Raw genomic sequence first — 17,276 nt, 5'->3', positions numbered from 1 at the left:
TAGTCGAGAACGAAAGAGACGGATACAATCAAATTGATACATCAGAGTTCGAGTCGGGAGAGTCAAGCAGAAGTTCCCAGGTGCGAAGAAGAGAAAGTTTGAATGGCCATAATTTCTTTGGCATTCGCACTGAAGTTCGAAATTCCGATAAACATAATCGTTTGAAAGCTGATCTCATCGAAAATATCTGGCAAATGTTTGGTAATGTAGATGATTGATCGTTGTATGTTCATGATTCTCAATGTATTGAATAAATGTCTTTTTTTAATATATTGGTTAATGTAATCAATTCTTAATGTATTCAATATTTTAAAACTTATTATATTTTATTCATTTATTTTCAATATAGTAAAAAAATTGAAAATAAAAAAAATAATATTATTTTATTTCTATGAATCCCTTCTGCAGGTTCACCAATGCAGGAACACAATCGATAGAGGTTCACAACTATTTAAGGTCCCACCCAAAAAATAATAAAAAAACCTTATGAACCCCAAGAGGGGTTCACCAATGCGGATGCCCTTAGTAGAGTAATAAAGTAGAATAAGCGTCATCTATCATATATTTTATATAAGGCAGCAGTAATCAGATCACAAAAGCATTCAAAACTGATTACACAAAACTTCATTCTGCACAGCAACGCAGCTTAAGAAGGAACAATATAAGTCCGCCATGTCAATAGTACCTGGGCCTCTCACGTGTTTGTACGGTCAGCATAACGCTTTTCAATACTAGTTGAGACCTCTTCTAAGTCACCAGACTGCCAAAAGCACACAAATAATATTGGTAAACTAACAAATTGTTGTCTGGTGGTTAGTAACATTACGGTTTGAATTAAATTGTTTGATATAGAAGCAGAGGAAACCGCATGAGTAACACAAATATACAAGTAACTTACAAATAAACCTTTCACTTATGCATGCCAAAAGAGTTTGACTTGAACTAGAAGATATGTAATCATTAGTTAAAATGCAGTGATTTAAGATCACATGACAACAGCATAAAAAAGTAGCTTAAAATCATATTAGAACCATATAATACAACCCTAAATAACCCATGGCAAGTAAGGTCAGTTTCTGCAAGTAGACGGTAGAGGTGTCAAAACTGAAACAAGCTTACTCTTTTTGTGGAAATACTCAGCAGAATCAACTATAAATCATTTCTGTCTGAGACCTACGTTGAAAAGCACACTGGGAAACAGAAAGAAGGCAGATATACTCAACAGCTTTAATATGTCCGTCCACACCTGTGGCTGCAGCAACCGTACTAGTGTCTCCTTTTGGGATCTTAAGAAATAGCTTTGAAGCATACGCCTTAGAACTCGTGAGCGACCTGTAAAGAGGAGACCCTTAAAAAAGAATGAATTCAAAATCTCCATCCATCTTATATAAGACCACGAATTAGAGCATTTCAACTGGACAAACTGTTAAAGAGCACAAGTGTATATATATGCACTCCCTTGTAGAAACCTAGGCGGCTTGCAAAGCTGATTCAATTAAGAACTAACATGGAAACTAAAATGGATGTTTAAAAGTCTCATAATATTGGTAGAACCGAAAAAACGGAACCCATGCAAGATCAGAGTTCAGCCGCTTTCACTTGCTTTCTAAGGAATGCACACAACAATCAAAATCAGAGAGGGAGATGAACTAAAATCAGAATTTGCTAAATCTTTGTTTCTGGTTTACCTGTAGAAGTAGAGGCACCGGAAAAATTTAGAATAAAGTTTAAGCGTATATATACAAAATTACTAAGTGCATAATACATTAGCTGCAAGCTTCTTTGCATACTTCATGTGAAGTTTGGATACATTACGACCATCATTTCCCATTCACCTTTTCAGCTCCTAACCATTCGACTGTTGAGTTAAGCTTGAAACAAAAGATAGCTTGAGAAGGAAGCTAAGGAAACCTAATCCTACCGAGATATGGAAAAGGAAACATAATAAGTTTAGGAGTTATCTAAAGTTATGTTACCCAATAGGATTAGGAAAATATAAGTTCTATATAAGTAGATATTAAGTTGTGATATCACTTACAAGAATTTAGAGGTTGAGAACTTGAGTTTTGAGTTATTTTCTCAGGTTAATAATAAGAGAGCAATTCTTATTTGAATCTTTAAGTTCTACATTTGGTATCAGAGCCAGCCAAAGCAATGGGAGACTTAGCGATAGTGACGACATTGAAACCGAAGGAGGGGGGATCAACGATCAAATGTCCTATGTTAACCTCATCCAACTATATCGTGTGGGGCATTAGAATGAAGAATGTACTTAAGGTACATAAGGTTTGGAGCATCGTTGAAACAGAATCAGAAGAAGAAGAAAAGAACGATTTGGCAATCGGTCTAATGTTTCAAGCGATACCCGAAACTCTAGTCCTACAAGTTGGGGAGCTAAACACGGCAAAAAAGGTGTGGGAGGCTATTAAGATGCGACATGTTGGTGCTGAACGAGTCAAAGAGGCCAGACTTCAAACTTTAATGTCTGAATTTGATAGACTCTCGATGAAAGATGCTGAAAAGATAGATGATTTTGCTGGAAAATTGTCTGAAATATCATCGAAAGCTGCTGTGCTGGGAGAAGAGATTGAAGAATCAAAACTGGTTAAGAAATTTCTTAAAAGCCTTCCACGCAAGAAATACATACATATCGTTGCATCACTGGAGCAAGTGCTTGATCTTAAAACCACCAGCTTTGAGGATATTGTTGGTCGTCTAAAAGCTTATGAAGAGAGAGTGGCTGAAGAAGAAGAGACTCCCGAAGATCATGGGAAACTCATGTACGCAGATTCTCAATCTTCACGCGAGTATAATGACAATTACAAAGGAAACAGAGGACGAGGTGGAAGGTCCTATAGAGGAAGAGGCCATGGACGTGGCTATGGAGGCAGAGACACATCAAGGATAATGTGTTTTAGGTGTGACAAGATGGGTCACTACGCCTCAACCTGTCCCGATCGGTTACTGAAGTTGCAGGAAGCCCTGGAACAAGACAAGGACGATACACAGCACGCAGATGAACTTATGATGTGTGAGGTAGTATATTTAAACGAAGATAAAGTTGTTCCAAGCAAATTCGAGATCCATGACGAGCAAGAGAACATGTGGTACTTGGATAACGGAGCTAGTAACCACATGACTGGAGATCGTAGATACTTCACAAAGATCAACGAATCTATAACAGGAAAAGTGAAGTTTGGAGATGATTCTCGGATCGATATCAAAGGGAAAGGATCTATCGAATTTGTTGATCTCAATGGTGAACCAAGAGTTATGTGCGACGTAAGACTAAAGGGAGAATGTTTGACTATGCACGATCGAGACGGAAAGTTATTAGTAAACGCCAAGAGATCCAGGAACCGATTATACAAAGTACGAATGGGTATAAAAGACAAGACATGTCTACTAACAACAGAAACTAGCGAGTCTACACGGTGGCATGAGAGGTTAGGTCACGTCAATTGGGAGACGATTAAAACGATGGTACAAAGAGAACTTGTGGTCGGAGTACCTCAAGTTACTGGTGACAAAAGGGTGTGCAGTTCGTGTTTACTTGGAAAGCAAGTAAGAAAAACTTTCCCTAAAGCCACAATGTATCGTGCAAACAAAGCACTCGAACTTGTTCACGGGGACTTGTGTGGACCCATAACACCAAGCACACGTCCTGGGAACAAGTACGTGTTTGTACTCATAGACGATCATACACGATACATGTGGATTATTCTGTTAAAAGAGAAAAGTGAGGTGTTCGAGAAGTTTAAGAAATTTAAAGCAATGGTAGAACAGGAATCAAAACAGAAGATTCAGACTTTTAGAACAGATAGGGGGGGAGAGTTTACCTCACGGGAGTTCAACGATTTCTGCTCTCAAGCAGGAATTCAACGTCACCTAACAGCACCATACACTCCTCAGCAAAACGGGGTCGTTGAGAGGCGAAACAGAACTTTGATGGAGATGACTCGAAGCATCTTAAAGCACTTCAGACTTCCAAACTATCTATGGGGAAAGGCAGTGAGGCATTCAACGTACATATTGAACCGTGTTGCTACTAGAGTACTAAAAGAAGTAACCCCTTATGAAGCTTTCCGAGCAAGAAAGCCTAACCTAGCCCACTTGAAGACGTTTGGATGTATAGGATATGCAAAAGTGGTGAAGCCGCACCTGAAAAAATTAGAAGATCGATCTCAGATACTTATACATCTAGGGACCGAGCCGGGGTCGAAAGCATATAGGATGCTTGATCCGCAAACACATAAAATCATTGTGTCTCGAGACGTAGTTTTCGACGAAAGCAAAGGATGGAATTGGAAGAATGAGGACACAGAACAAGGCATAACTGACGATTTCAAGATTTGTTTGGGAAACTTTGGAAACCATGGGATTATGGACGAGACTCTTGAAAGCTTGAGCAAGGAGTCTTCGACACAGCAGACCGATATTAATGAGGCAAAGTTTGAAACTGAGATACAAGATGACGAAGAAGATGAGGAAGAAGAAACAGAGTCAGAAACAGAGCCAGTACTAAGAAGATCGTCTAGACTAACTAGCATGCCTAAATATCTAGATGATTATGTACTTTTATGTGCAGAAGCCGAGGAAGAAGGAGAGTTCCTTCTTATGCATATAAATAGCGAGCCAAGAGACTTCAGCGAAGCAAAGGAATCAAAAGAATGGAGAGATGCGTGTGTTGATGAGCTGAAGTCTATTGAGAAGAATGGGACGTGGATCCTTATAGATCTCCCCACCGGAGCTAAACCAATTGGTCTAAAGTGGATCTTTAAACTTAAAAGGAACTCCGATGGAAGCATAAATAAATACAAAGCGAGACTCGTTGCAAAGGGCTATGTACAGAGGCATGGAATAGATTTTGATGAAGTTTTTGCTCCTGTGGCACGGATAGAAACAATCAGGTTACTCATAAATCTTGCAGCCGCACACAACTGGGAGATACATCATCTCGATGTCAAAACGGCCTTCTTACACGGAGAGTTGAAGGAAGTAGTGTACGTCAAGCAACCGGAAGGATTTGAAGTAGAAGGGTCTGAGAGTAAAGTATACAAGCTGAATAAAGCACTATACGGCCTTCGCCAAGCTCCCAGAGCGTGGAATCACAAACTTAACTCGATTCTGCGGGAACTTCAGTTTGTAAAATGCTCAAAAGAACCATCAGTCTATCGAAGACTTGTTCAAGATGATCTCTTAGTAGTTGCAGTTTATGTTGACGATTTATTTATTACAGGATCAAACGTACAACACATAGTTGAATTCAAGAAAGAGATGTCGGCTCAGTTCGAGATGAGTGACCTTGGGAGATTGACATACTACCTTGGGATAGAAGTTATTCAACATCAAGGAGGTATAACGCTAAATCAAAAGAGCTATGCAGAAAGAATACTAGAAGAGGCTGGAATGAAAGATTGTAACCTAGCGCACACACCCATGGACTCGGGGCTCAAACTATCAAAAGCGGAAGAAGAGAAGTCCATTGATGCCACAGGCTATCGAAGGAACATTGGCTGCCTGCGCTATCTATTACATACACGACCAGACCTATCTTATTGCGTTGGAGTACTTAGCAGGTATATGCAAGATCCGAAAGAATCTCACGGAGCGGCCATGAAACAATGCTTAAGATATTTGAGAGGCACCACGAGCTATGGGTTGGCGTTTGAGAATGCAAGGACAACACGACTTGTTGGTTATAGCGATTCAAGTCACAATGTAGATCAAGATGACGGGAAGAGTACAACAGGTCATGTGTTCTACTTAGGTGATAGTCCAATAACCTGGTGCTCATCAAAACAAGAAACGGTAGCGCTCTCATCCTGCGAGGCGGAGTTCATGGCCGGCACAGAAGCAGCTCGACAAGCGATTTGGTTACAGGACTTGCTTGGTGAGATCAGCGAGAGCCTATGCAAGCAAACAGTTATACGGATAGACAATCAATCCGCCATTGCACTCACAAGAAACCCTGTCTTCCACGGACGATCGAAACACATACACACTCGTTACCATTTTATTAGGGAGTGCGTGGAAAAAGGGTTGCTAGAGGTCGAGCACGTTCCAGGAAACGAGCAAAAGGCAGACATATTGACTAAAGCACTTGGAAGAATCAAGTTCAGAGAAATGAGAGATCTTATTGGAGTTCAAGATCTATCGAAGATGGAGTTCAAGCTTAAGGGGGAGAATGTTGAGTTAAGCTTGAAACAAAAGATAGCTTGAGAAGGAAGCTAAGGAAACCTAATCCTACCGAGATATGGAAAAGGAAACATAATAAGTTTAGGAGTTATCTAAAGTTATGTTACCCAATAGGATTAGGAAAATATAAGTTCTATATAAGTAGATATTAAGTTGTGATATCACTTACAAGAATTTAGAGGTTGAGAACTTGAGTTTTGAGTTATTTTCTCAGGTTAATAATAAGAGAGCAATTCTTATTTGAATCTTTAAGTTCTACATCGACGACATTAAAGTTGATTGAGAGGCCTGAGAACATTAAATACGATAATGTGATCAAAATAAAACATTAGCGATTTCCTTGAGAGGTAACACGGCGCTGTTAATAAAATTTCCTATTTGATAATTTATCTCAAGTATTTCGTATTCAATCCAATCCTGCCTGATCTTCGAACTTTCTCTCTGCAAAAAGCTTCTGGCAAAGCATTTCATTTTGATATATATAATGAAATTTTTTACAAGCATGCCTGACCAGAAGTAATCTCTCTATATCTGACTTCTCTTTCATGTTGACCAGAATCGATTTTACCTGCTTTCTGAAATAAATTTATAGACAAATTATGGACGGATAAGAAGGATCCAAACGGTTGAGATACTGCAACCCATTTCTCACAGCAAAATGAATAAAAAACCCAGCAGAAAATACGAAATGAAAAGAAAGGTATACTAGAGCATTACATATAACATACCAGTTCCTACATAAATCTGATCATATGAGATTAGTTCCCTGCTGCAAAAGCTGTGTATCAACTCTTCCCTCACAGATGGCTCCAAAAGCATCAAAAACCAAGCAAGAATCAGATAATTTCCTTAGGAAATTTGTCTCCTCTATTTCTGTCCCAGCACACGTATAAACTATTAAGAAGTAGGCAACTTCCACTTGCTCCTCTAAATATTTCCAGAATCACAATAGACACGAGTAGTAGGAGGTATGCCCTTGTTTTCTGGTGAATCATAGACAGCAAAAACTTTAAAATAGAGTTCATGTAAATTTTCCACATAAAGTACATACATTTGTCCCCAGTTCTTTGTTAGCAGCAAAATTATTTACATAGTTCACGTAAATTTCCAGGTCTTAGACAGTCCACGGTTGCACAGAAGAAAAAACCATACCTTTAGTGAGGAACACTAACCTCTGCAGGACATGTATAGTTCCAGAGTTACTCTGTCTGCGGTAAATCATTCCCAAACCAAAAGTAAAAGTTTCAAAAGCATACTTCAATCTGTAACATAGAAACAAACCATTTTATATTTTTTTTCATACTGGATACAAGATAAGTTCTCAATCATTCACAAGAAATCAAGAACTAAGTAATAGACTGACTACTCACGAAAAAAAAGAAGATTCACCTGTTGACGAGTTTGATATATAAAAAGCAGTGATCTTCGACAAAATCTCCCAACCGACGCCGACAAAACAGCTGTTTCCCCCGTCGGTGTCCGTGCCAAACATTCAGACATGAACTTGTACGGTTTATTTTAAATAGGGAAACTCACAAGAATCGTGGTTCGTACACATAACCGGACCGGTTTGGTTATTTCTGTATAATCTCAACTCTCTTACCGTTCGATCCTTGTAAGATGTTCTCGGTTGAGTGACGCCGTCCAGAAATCAAACCGAGAACTAGAAGGCTAGTAGTACCGTATTAGCATGGCCTATTAAGACCACCTTCATCGGCGGTATGGTGGATTGTTGATGAGTATCTAAAAACATAATTAATGGAGATTCTTAGGATAAAATTTGAATATTTAAAAGTCAGTTATTAGTTTTTTTAGTTAAAAATTAAATTACTGGATTTTATATTACGTTAAGAACTCCATCCTAAAAACTTTTCACTAATAATGCTCTAATAAACTTAAAATAGTAAAAAATATATAGGAAAGACGTACATGACCAGTATTTCAATCCAGAACTTGCTAGAAACATTTATCCCTTCATTTTAATCAATTTTGTTTTGAAAAACATAAAATTATACTTTTATATTTTCTACTATATTATATTTTTTAACTGGATTAGATATCTAATTATATGTAACTATATATAAAATATCTAGACATATCCGAATATTGTGAAAACGAACTTAAACTATAAAATTTTGACTCGAACAAAATGGAATCAAAGCTCGGATATCTGCTATGCATCTATCAAAAATATTGGACTAAAACTACCACACAAAATGTAATGTTACTTTTATTTTATTTTATTTTTAGTCTTTTATATTTTTGTTCGAATATCCCCAAACGGACATTTTTTTATTTTCCATTTATGTGCAAAATGACAAAATGATTGAACGAAATGATTATTCATTTCACAATTTTAATTAGTGCTGGACTTACGTCAATCTCATTGAAAAGCAGAGTGCAACCTCTTTTTGGAGGGCAGTGCTACTGCTAACCACAATAGCTACAGAAGGGGTATTGGGTACCACAACTGATCATAAGTTCAACAGCAAGTTATATAACGATTGAAAAAAATACTGGCATGAGAGAAAATGTGTCTAACAGAAATATGGAAGATATATTTATATAAAACATTAGTTTTCTTACATTTCATTATTAGTAGACCTTGTGGTTTGAGCATAGATGTTAAACTCATGAGTTTGGGGAATAACAGCAAGAGAAAAACGAAAACATTATTTTTAACTTCTGTATATCAAAGGTCAAAGAGATGGATCAGATGATAAACCTAGACAAGCCTACCTTATCACCAGTTTCTTTAACATCACGTTCACTCTGCTCTTTGTACTCTCTGAAACTGAATCTTCTATACTTCTTCGGATTCCCAGAGAATTCAATCTCTGTTTCCTGATAGGGACATATGAAGAATGCTATCGACAACCTCTCCACGTTTGCTGGAGGTATCACTCTATGTCTAACGCTCTGGTACACTCCATTGCTCAGTGCCTATAGCGTATACATAAGATAATTAGTTAGATTTTAGGATGATTAATTACCTAATTGTAAGAACAAAGTCAAGTGATTAGCAACATCTATTAGATTACTTATAACAAAAACATCTATTCGATTTTGGATTAGTAGTGTTAAGTTTTAGGGACTAGAATCTTACACATAACTTTATGTCCACAACTCCGAAAACGTTTTTTTTTTAAAGAGTTAGGGTTTCCCCTGAATGTTTTCTTATGATCCAGATGATTCATATTGAAACTACTTGGTAAAGGAATTTTTTTTTATCACAACTTACGTAGTAAATTCATTATTTTGTTTTCCTTGGAATTAGTTAAAGATACTGTTGTAACTAGATTAAAAGAATATATGAATAAATGAATTTTTGATTGGTGATAACAGAAAAATTGAAAACGAAAAACCTTTCTTTTTCATTCTATTTACTTACATATCTCGGATAACATTCTTTTATATACTAAACCAGATAACTTCCTTTATAGTTTGATATGTACTCTTAGACTTCTATAGTCTAAGTCATTGGGTTGAGAATTAGTCACAAATAATTTAGAAGTTTAGAACTAAGTAGAACGATTTTTAAATGAGACAACATGTAAGCTTAAAAACTTTGATAATTAATGATTAAAAGTTACCTGAAACATGTCACCAATGTTCACAGTAAGAGCCTCCGAGCAAGGTTTTACGCCAATCCATTGTCCATTTTTCTTCAATTCTAGTCCTCCGATTTGATCTTGAGCGAGTATGGTGATGAAACTTGTATCGGTATGAGGAACCAGACCAAACACTTGCGAACCAAAAACACAAGGGTGATACTTGTTAAGCCTTAGAAAACTGTTTTGTAGTGCAAAAATATTCTCGAAATACTTCGAGTTCACTTTCACTTGATTCCCCAGTATTTCGCATATCATGTGTGCTACTCGAGCTACCTCTTGCACATACATTGCAACGGTTCTTCTGTAAAAAAGGATAAAATAAATAAAATAATTGAATGTTTCTTCATCTATATGATCGTATAATAATGATATGATGTTGTATTTATGTGTATCTTTAACAACCGACCGATCTCTATATATAGAATGTTATCAGAGTTTTCTATAACTATAAAATAATTTGCTATGTATATATACTACTAGATAGACGCTCTGTGACTATGAACCTTGACCTTCCAAAGAACCTTAAATTTTCATTCCAAAAAATTAAAATATTTCCATTTACCCATACCAAATTTCAGAAAAAGGTTACAAAAAATCTTAACGAGTTATTGTGACTTGCTAAGAATTTTGTCCTGAAATGAAATCACTATTTGAAATTCAATAATTTATAGTTATTAAAAGTAAACACAATTCAAGAACTAGGGTTTCATCATACGACAGATCTCAAATCAAATAAAGTAGTTTGAAACCTGAAGTTGTTGCCCTCATCAGAAAAACTTAAGATCTCAGCAAGAGTGATGTGAAACGCTTCAGAAAAGGAGTACTGAGTCGGGGAAGTGGCGTTAGGGTTTCCCCACCGGTAACAATGCTTTGATGAGTCCGAAAACTTTTCTCGGACTTTTTCATTAAAGGATCGGTCAAAGAATTTCTTGTCTTCACGAAACATCATCTCAAAGACTTCTTTGGGAATCCCATGGTTCACAACTTGAAAGAACCCCCACTCTTTTGCTGCCTCAACCATTTGTTTCACACATCTTTTGCGCGTGACTTCCTCGCCATTAGTTAGATGGCTAAGATCGATCACCGGAAGCTTTATACCTGAGGTTTGGACGGTTGGTTCATCACTAGTTGATCTCGGAAAGGAGCTTCCAAAAATGGATGAGAAATGGGTCTCAAAGGGAGGTCGAGAAGCCATGTAAAGCTGCTATGGTTGGGAAGAAATGAAATTTGAGAAGTGGTTCTTTTCAACTATTCTTTTCTTTTCCTTTATATCGATATATGAGGGAAAAACCCTTACCCTCTATATATAGATATAAAATTTCATGTGTGTCGCTGTCAAATCTTCTGTAGACGGAGCAAATTATTAAAGATCATGTACTGTTAGAGAAATGATTAGATACCATTTAGGGCTGATACATAATAATATCAACATGTGCTTTTTCAAGAGAAAAACGTTGAAAAATATGTCTATATAATACTAACGAAAAGTAGCTTAATTAGAGAACATATTAATCTGTTGACGTAGATTTAGCGTTTGATATTTTCATCTTATTGTGGGTTTAATAAAATTTCACAAAAAACATACATCACGCATTAATTGCCACAATAATACACAGCTATATATGTCGTGAAAAATACGAAGCAAATATATTTTATAATTTATATGGTGCATAAGCTCATACGTACGTGACATACCGTTCAGACAAACATAAAAGTGAAGAAACCTTCCTAATCATTTTGCTAGATGGGGAAATATAAATATAATGGGCCTGCATAAAAAAAAGGAAAAAGTTTAATTAAATATATAATGGATTCCGTAAATATTTGATGGTCGATGTGTCTTGACCAAGTCCATGGTGAGTTGGTGACTCTATGGACTATCGTTAAGACTCGATCAAGCATTAATTATAGTTTCTCAAGCTATGAAACCACATGTTTATGTTTCTTTCTCTTTCTCTTTCTCTTTCTCTTTCAGCCCTTACAATAGTTTTTTTATTTTATCAAAAAATCCCGAGAAAACTCTTGAAAGACTTAACAAGCATGTGTGAATTTACATTAATTTTTGACCCAAATATTATAAATTTTTAGTATGAATGAAGAGTTCGTACGCTTAATCTCCGTACCACATAAAAAACATATAAATAACATTCTCATCGAAATATAACCAGTAATTTAATCGTTTTACAAATATTTATTAGTTTATTTTTTATTAATTAAAAAACCAGCATATAATAACTTATTATTTATATTTTCAAAAAAATTAAATCAAACATATATATATGACAAAAATCTAATTAAATATATATGTTTAATTAAAATTTATTAAAGATAACATTGACTTTAACCACTGAATTTATTTTAATTGTTTTATAGTTTATTTTTAAATTTTATAATTGAAAAATATGTTTTAAGATAACAACACAATATATAAGAATTGTCTAATTTTTAAAAAAGTTAATATTATTAATAAAAATTTGTTTTTGATTATATAATTAATTATATATAAAATTCATTAAGGGTATAAACGATATTAACCGCTCTAACTTTTAACGTGAGAGTTCCGTTGCAAAATTTACTTCGCAAATAATAGTATAGATTTATTTATACATTTTATTCATTAAGGGTATAAACGATATTAACCACTATAATTTTTAACGTGAGAGCTTAATTGCAAAACTTTACTTCACAAATAATATTATAGATTGGATTTTTTCTTTTGTAAAACCTTTCTTATTTAATAAATAAATATTACGTTTCAGCTGAATCAAATGAAACACATAAACAAAAGCTTTTAATGGTTGTCTCTCATGTCGACAAGCAGATTCTTGAAACTTCGGAACTCTTATTTAGAATTTTTTTCCTATTTTCAGTAAGCACATTAAATTAAATGAAAACGAATTTGAAAAGTCAGATAACTTGCATCCGTTTACTCAATTTGGCGGCAATTTGCTAGGCTAAATTAGAACTGGTATAAACGCTAATCCAAACCGTTATTCATGGCCGGTTAGACCGGACATATTGGATTCGACTTTTAGATGAGGATTTTTTAAAAACAATTATTGCTGTGGCTGATTTTTAAGAATACAGTCTCTTTAGATCGGAAAATTTGTGACTGAGTTCAAAACGAATTTTCTTTTGTTTGCTTTTACTTTAAACCAGTTTAAGTTTAATCCATGAAACACTATCTAATTTTCTGATAGTGGTTTGAATTATTGGGGTTTTTCTTTTTATTTTATAAATATATATAATTTATATCAGATAATATTCTTGTAACTTTTTTAACTTTCTTAAAAAGTAAAATCAAGTTAGTTTGTTCATCATATACTCTTTTTATAATAAAAATAGTTTTAAAGTTTTGTTCTTATTTCAAAATATAAGTTGTTTTCGTATAAAATGCAATTTTGCATGTATTGGTATGGTGTGAGTCGTGTGACTATGAAAATCCATATATACTCATTTATGATTACTTCAGTTATATATTATCTATGTATTAAATATTATTCCATCTGTTCTTAAAAATGTATGTTTATGTGTGTACGTATTAAGAAAACATAAAAATTGATAATAAATATATTATTTTCTGTATTTAATTATTTTCCATAATTCTAAGCTAATAGTATTCAAAAGTAGTTTTTTTTTAAGTTTACGGTCCACCATTATTAACTAACAAAATTGCATAGAAAATTCAAACATGTATTTTTGAATAAATTTTTTATGTTAAACATTTTTTTTAATTATATATATATATATATATATTTTTTTTTTTAATTTTTGTGGTTTTAGCTAAAGTTACTTGTATCATGAAACATAAGACGTATTATTTTAAACATAAAATAAATTTTAACATGTGTTTAGTATATATTATAGAGTCATTCAGGTGAATAACCATAAAAGGGGTGGTTATTAAGTATCTGACCATGTTGTTTTGGCAAAATATAAGAAAGGTGAATATTCCATTTATACCCCTACACTTAGGTCGATAGTATTAGCTGACATTCTCTGTGCTCATGTGCTAAACCTACGCTCCCCTATTGGCTACTAGAGAGTGACCTACTACACGCAAGTAATGATGTCTGAGATATTGTTATATTCTATACGGTTCTTCATCGGGAACTCAAAACGTTTTAATTGGTTATCGACATACTAAAAAAAAATTATAGCTGGGGTGGTCATCTTTAAACGAAAATGGCGTCGTCTCCCATAGTTGACATCGGAGATAACGTAAATCAAAATAATATGGGGTCGTTACCGGAAATGATGTTTGCTGCCGGAGAAGAGCCCGTCGGAGTCAGGGTTCTGACCTACCAATCATCTCGAGCGATAAAAAAAAAATCAAAGGGCTTGATGAAGAAGAAATACTCTCTATACGGGCATCATCTTTTGGGAAGATAATCGACATTGGAGATAAGCCATAGTTTTCGGGAAGATTCGCGAGGTACATGATGTCAAGGCAGCTGAAGGTAAAGAAAAAGCACGAGGTGTGGTTTAGGTTTGCCGGACAGCCGATTAGATTCTCGCTGCGAGAGTTTGCAATAGTAACTGGGCTTCCATGTGGTACATTTCCACCTAAATCGAAGATGAAGATTAAGGAGACTATTACTGAGAAGCCATACTGGCCTTCGTTGTTTGGGAAAGTGGAGGTTGTGACTGTAGCTTCTGTAATCAAGATGCTCCGCCGGAGAACAGTAAGGGATAGAGAAACCCGGATTAAGTTTGCATGTCTGGCTATTCTCTCTTCTGTCCTGCTGCCTACAAGCCTGAATATGAAGATCTCCAGAGAGCATGCTGAGGCCATTGAGGATCTGGATGACTTCTATTCATTCCCGTGGGGGAGATTGGCGTACAAGATGCTGATGAATAGTATAAAAGAAAGAGATGAGATCTCACTGTCGCAAAATACAATTGCCGTGAAGGGCTTCGCTCTAGCTCTTCAGCTAGTACTGGTAGAAGCTGTACCCTCTTTAACAGAAGTAGTCCAAGAAACATGTTCTTTTTCAGAATCAGAAAGCGCGGACGATGTTGAGGAAGGGTCTGAAAGGTCATCAAAAAAGCAAACGCTAAGCCCTGCTCACGCCCGTAACCTCAACAAGAAAACTGAGGTTGTGTAATGAACAATTCTTATCGAAGAACAACCGAAAATATATATAAAGTGTGATTATTATGTTTCTCAGCTGGTGGTTTATGTTGCATTGCAGGTGTATGTGAAGAGCATAATTGATGAAGATCCAAGCCGACCATTGGATGAGAGTACGCTCGGATGGTCTGATGATGTGGAAGATGTTGGGGTTGACAATCTAGTGAAGCTTATAAATGAAGGCTATAAGTTTAGTGCCTCTATGTTTAAAGGTGGAGCCACAAAGGCTGATGTGGAGAGGATGAGAGAGGATGCAAAAGTACGAGGTAAAGAGAAGAAAAGTAGAAAAGCACCAGTGAAACCAACCGGTGTAGATGGAGGAAATTGTGAAGTTGCTGCTGTTTTGATGGATATGATAAAGCCGGATCTGGATAGGATTGATGGGAATGTGTCATCTACAATGAGAGCCGTTGATGATATGATCACAAAGATAGGAGTGTGGCATGGGGCCATAAAAACAGAGGTGGGAGAATGGATGGGAAAAATAAAAGAGGATATTCAGGGGCAGATTAGCTTGGCTCTTAAAGAAGCAGTTGGACCATCAACACATCCTCCAGGAGTTCCTATAGTCACACCAACTGCCCCGATAAATCCAGTAGGTGGAGGAAGTGTAGAGGAAGCGTTTTATCGGGATACCATCCGAAATATTATGGGGAGCATCGAACAGTACAGGACGCCTCCGCGCCAGAACATCCAGGTTCAGGTGAGTATGAAACTAACTAATTTACTAATAATGTAGTTCCCGGGTAATGAGTTAATAGATTATTTGAAACACATAATTAGGAGGTCGGCGTTGTTGATGGACGTCAAGACGTTGGAGCCGAGGCCAGCGTCCCTATTGTTCCAGATAACGACGGGACTGCTCTATTAGCATCGAGCCACACTCATATGAGGAAGGATGGAGTCGATGAGATAAAGGTCAGTTTGTAAACTCATGGTGTCTTGCTACATATAGGATATGGTGATTGAGAATGAATTTGTAAATAGAAGATGACATAATTATGGTTACTAGGTAACCGACAATGCGACAAAGGAACAAGCACCTGCTACTCCTAGTTTTTCACTCGGTCTCACTCAGCAGGAGAGAAGTCCTTGTAATGAGCAGTTTGGGACAGTAAGGCTAGCTGCAGATCTAAATGTTGCGCATGACGAAGGGAAGGAGGATGTGGAGGCAAATAACGTGTGTAGGAAAAGCAAGAGACAAAAAATATTTCCCACCAATTTGATGGCCGATTACGAATGCGGGCATAACATAGTGGGTCCTGGTCGTCAAGCCCCTGTGTTGCTGTTTGTGTCGTCAAACAGTGAAGATACTCTAACAAAATACCAGCAATTAGGGGAGAAGCTTCTGACCTCATTGTAAGTAAATAACCGGATCAGACATTGATTATGTGTATCCAGCTTCTGTTGTATACAACCGGATTTAAAGTGCAGTTTTAACGCAATGCTTGGTTTTGTAATGTTATCAATGTGGCCGGACTATCCGTGTCGGATAAGGACATTAAGGACATCGCTGAAAGATCCCGTCCTCTCACCGCAAAGATTGTCGATCTACTCACCCGTATACTCCGTACAATTCAAGACAAACATCTAATCAGTGAAAGGAGTACAAGAGATGAGTTCTTTGATACCAAATTTGCTGGATCTCTGGCAAGAAATTACTCCAAGTTCGCCAAGTGCAAGAACAAAGAAGGTCACGTGTTCCCAAAAGGTACATTGGATTTTCTATACAATATAAAGGATTCAATATGTATGATACGTCGGTTTTACCTGCCATTCAACTTTGACAAAAAACACTGGGTGGGAGTTTGTATTGACTGCGAGAAGTGGAAAATCTATGTCCTCGATTGCAACACGTCGATTAAGAGTGACAAGGATATTGTGAAAGACCTTACACCCATAGCGGAGGCTTTTCCGTATCTGCTCAAACAGGCGTGTGGGTCGGCCTACGAGGAGAATTTAGATCCAATGGTTATTGAGAGGGTAAAAGGAGTAGGACAAAACAAGGAAGAAAGCGTCTCCGGCATTACTGCAATGGTGCTAATGTGGAATCATTCAATTGGAGGGTTGGAGGGTTGCCGATCAGTCAATGCTGATCATGTAATCTTAGAAGCAAAGGGTGCAGCTGTGATGGCATATGAGCTCCATGAGGAGCTGAAGTGATAAGATCAGTTAATGTGTAAGCTTGTTTAATTGCACCGTATTTTGAATTATGTTTGGATTTTCAGTGTGTTTTCGGTTAATTTGTATCTCTGACTTGATGAATACTTGGTTTATGTATGAAAATTGATGCATGTTATCGTGGTTTATGTATGCCTATTTAGTGTGTT

The 17,276-nt window shown here is 36.3% G+C and overlaps 2 protein-coding genes and 1 long non-coding RNA gene across 4 annotated transcripts; 1 reads left to right on the top strand and 2 right to left on the bottom strand.

Moving 5' to 3' along the window:
- Positions 1 to 6,552: 6,552 nt before the first annotated feature.
- On the bottom strand, positions 6,553 to 7,812 carry LOC111215626. 2 transcript variants are annotated; one of them, XR_002664538.2, is made up of 3 exons: positions 7,588 to 7,812; positions 7,351 to 7,460; positions 6,553 to 7,181 (listed from the first exon to the last, which is right to left on the bottom strand). It is a non-coding gene; the product is annotated as an uncharacterized LOC111215626 (long non-coding RNA). The 2 variants fall into 2 exon arrangements; XR_002664536.2 differs by having other exon boundaries at positions 6,554 to 7,181; positions 7,371 to 7,460; positions 7,588 to 7,809.
- A 1,098-nt stretch (positions 7,813 to 8,910) lies between these two features.
- LOC111216046 (gibberellin 2-beta-dioxygenase 7-like) lies at positions 8,911 to 11,007 on the bottom strand. The gene is made up of 3 exons (XM_022720326.1): positions 10,562 to 11,007; positions 9,792 to 10,113; positions 8,911 to 9,141 (listed from the first exon to the last, which is right to left on the bottom strand). Exons 1-3 carry the CDS (start codon positions 11,005 to 11,007, stop codon positions 8,911 to 8,913), a joined length of 999 nt encoding a protein of 332 aa, XP_022576047.1.
- A 3,247-nt stretch (positions 11,008 to 14,254) lies between these two features.
- Positions 14,255 to 17,109, top strand: LOC106453769. The gene is made up of 5 exons (XM_013895980.1): positions 14,255 to 14,911; positions 15,008 to 15,649; positions 15,730 to 15,864; positions 15,959 to 16,305; positions 16,602 to 17,109. The coding sequence occupies exons 1-5, from the start codon at positions 14,255 to 14,257 to the stop codon at positions 17,107 to 17,109; spliced, it is 2,289 nt and encodes a 762-aa protein (XP_013751434.1).
- The last annotated feature ends 167 nt before the right edge of the window (positions 17,110 to 17,276 follow it).

The sequence above is a fragment of the Brassica napus genome, chromosome A5 (assembly GCF_020379485.1).
Source record: "Brassica napus cultivar Da-Ae chromosome A5, Da-Ae, whole genome shotgun sequence".
Classification (NCBI taxonomy): domain Eukaryota; kingdom Viridiplantae; phylum Streptophyta; class Magnoliopsida; order Brassicales; family Brassicaceae; genus Brassica; species Brassica napus.
Note: the sequence above shows the minus strand (reverse complement) of the source record. Positions and strands in the feature narration are given on the sequence as shown.

Bases quoted from the DNA above. Each gene is read 5' to 3' on its own strand.
- LOC106453769 (XM_013895980.1), top strand. From the start codon at position 14,255: ATGTCAAGGCAGCTGAAGGTAAAGAAAAAGCACGAGGTGTGGTTTAGG. The intron at 14,912-15,007 runs GTTGTGTAATGA...GTTGCATTGCAG, and splicing joins ACCTCAACAAGAAAACTGAG to GTGTATGTGAAGAGCATAAT. The intron at 15,650-15,729 runs GTGAGTATGAAA...ACACATAATTAG, and splicing joins GCCAGAACATCCAGGTTCAG to GAGGTCGGCGTTGTTGATGG.
- LOC111216046 (XM_022720326.1), bottom strand. From the start codon at position 11,007: ATGGCTTCTCGACCTCCCTTTGAGACCCATTTCTCATCCATTTTTGGA. The intron at 10,114-10,561 runs GTTTCAAACTAC...CCTTTTTTACAG, and splicing joins GATGAGGGCAACAACTTCAG to AAGAACCGTTGCAATGTATG. The intron at 9,142-9,791 runs GTAACTTTTAAT...TATACGCTATAG, and splicing joins ACATTGGTGACATGTTTCAG to GCACTGAGCAATGGAGTGTA.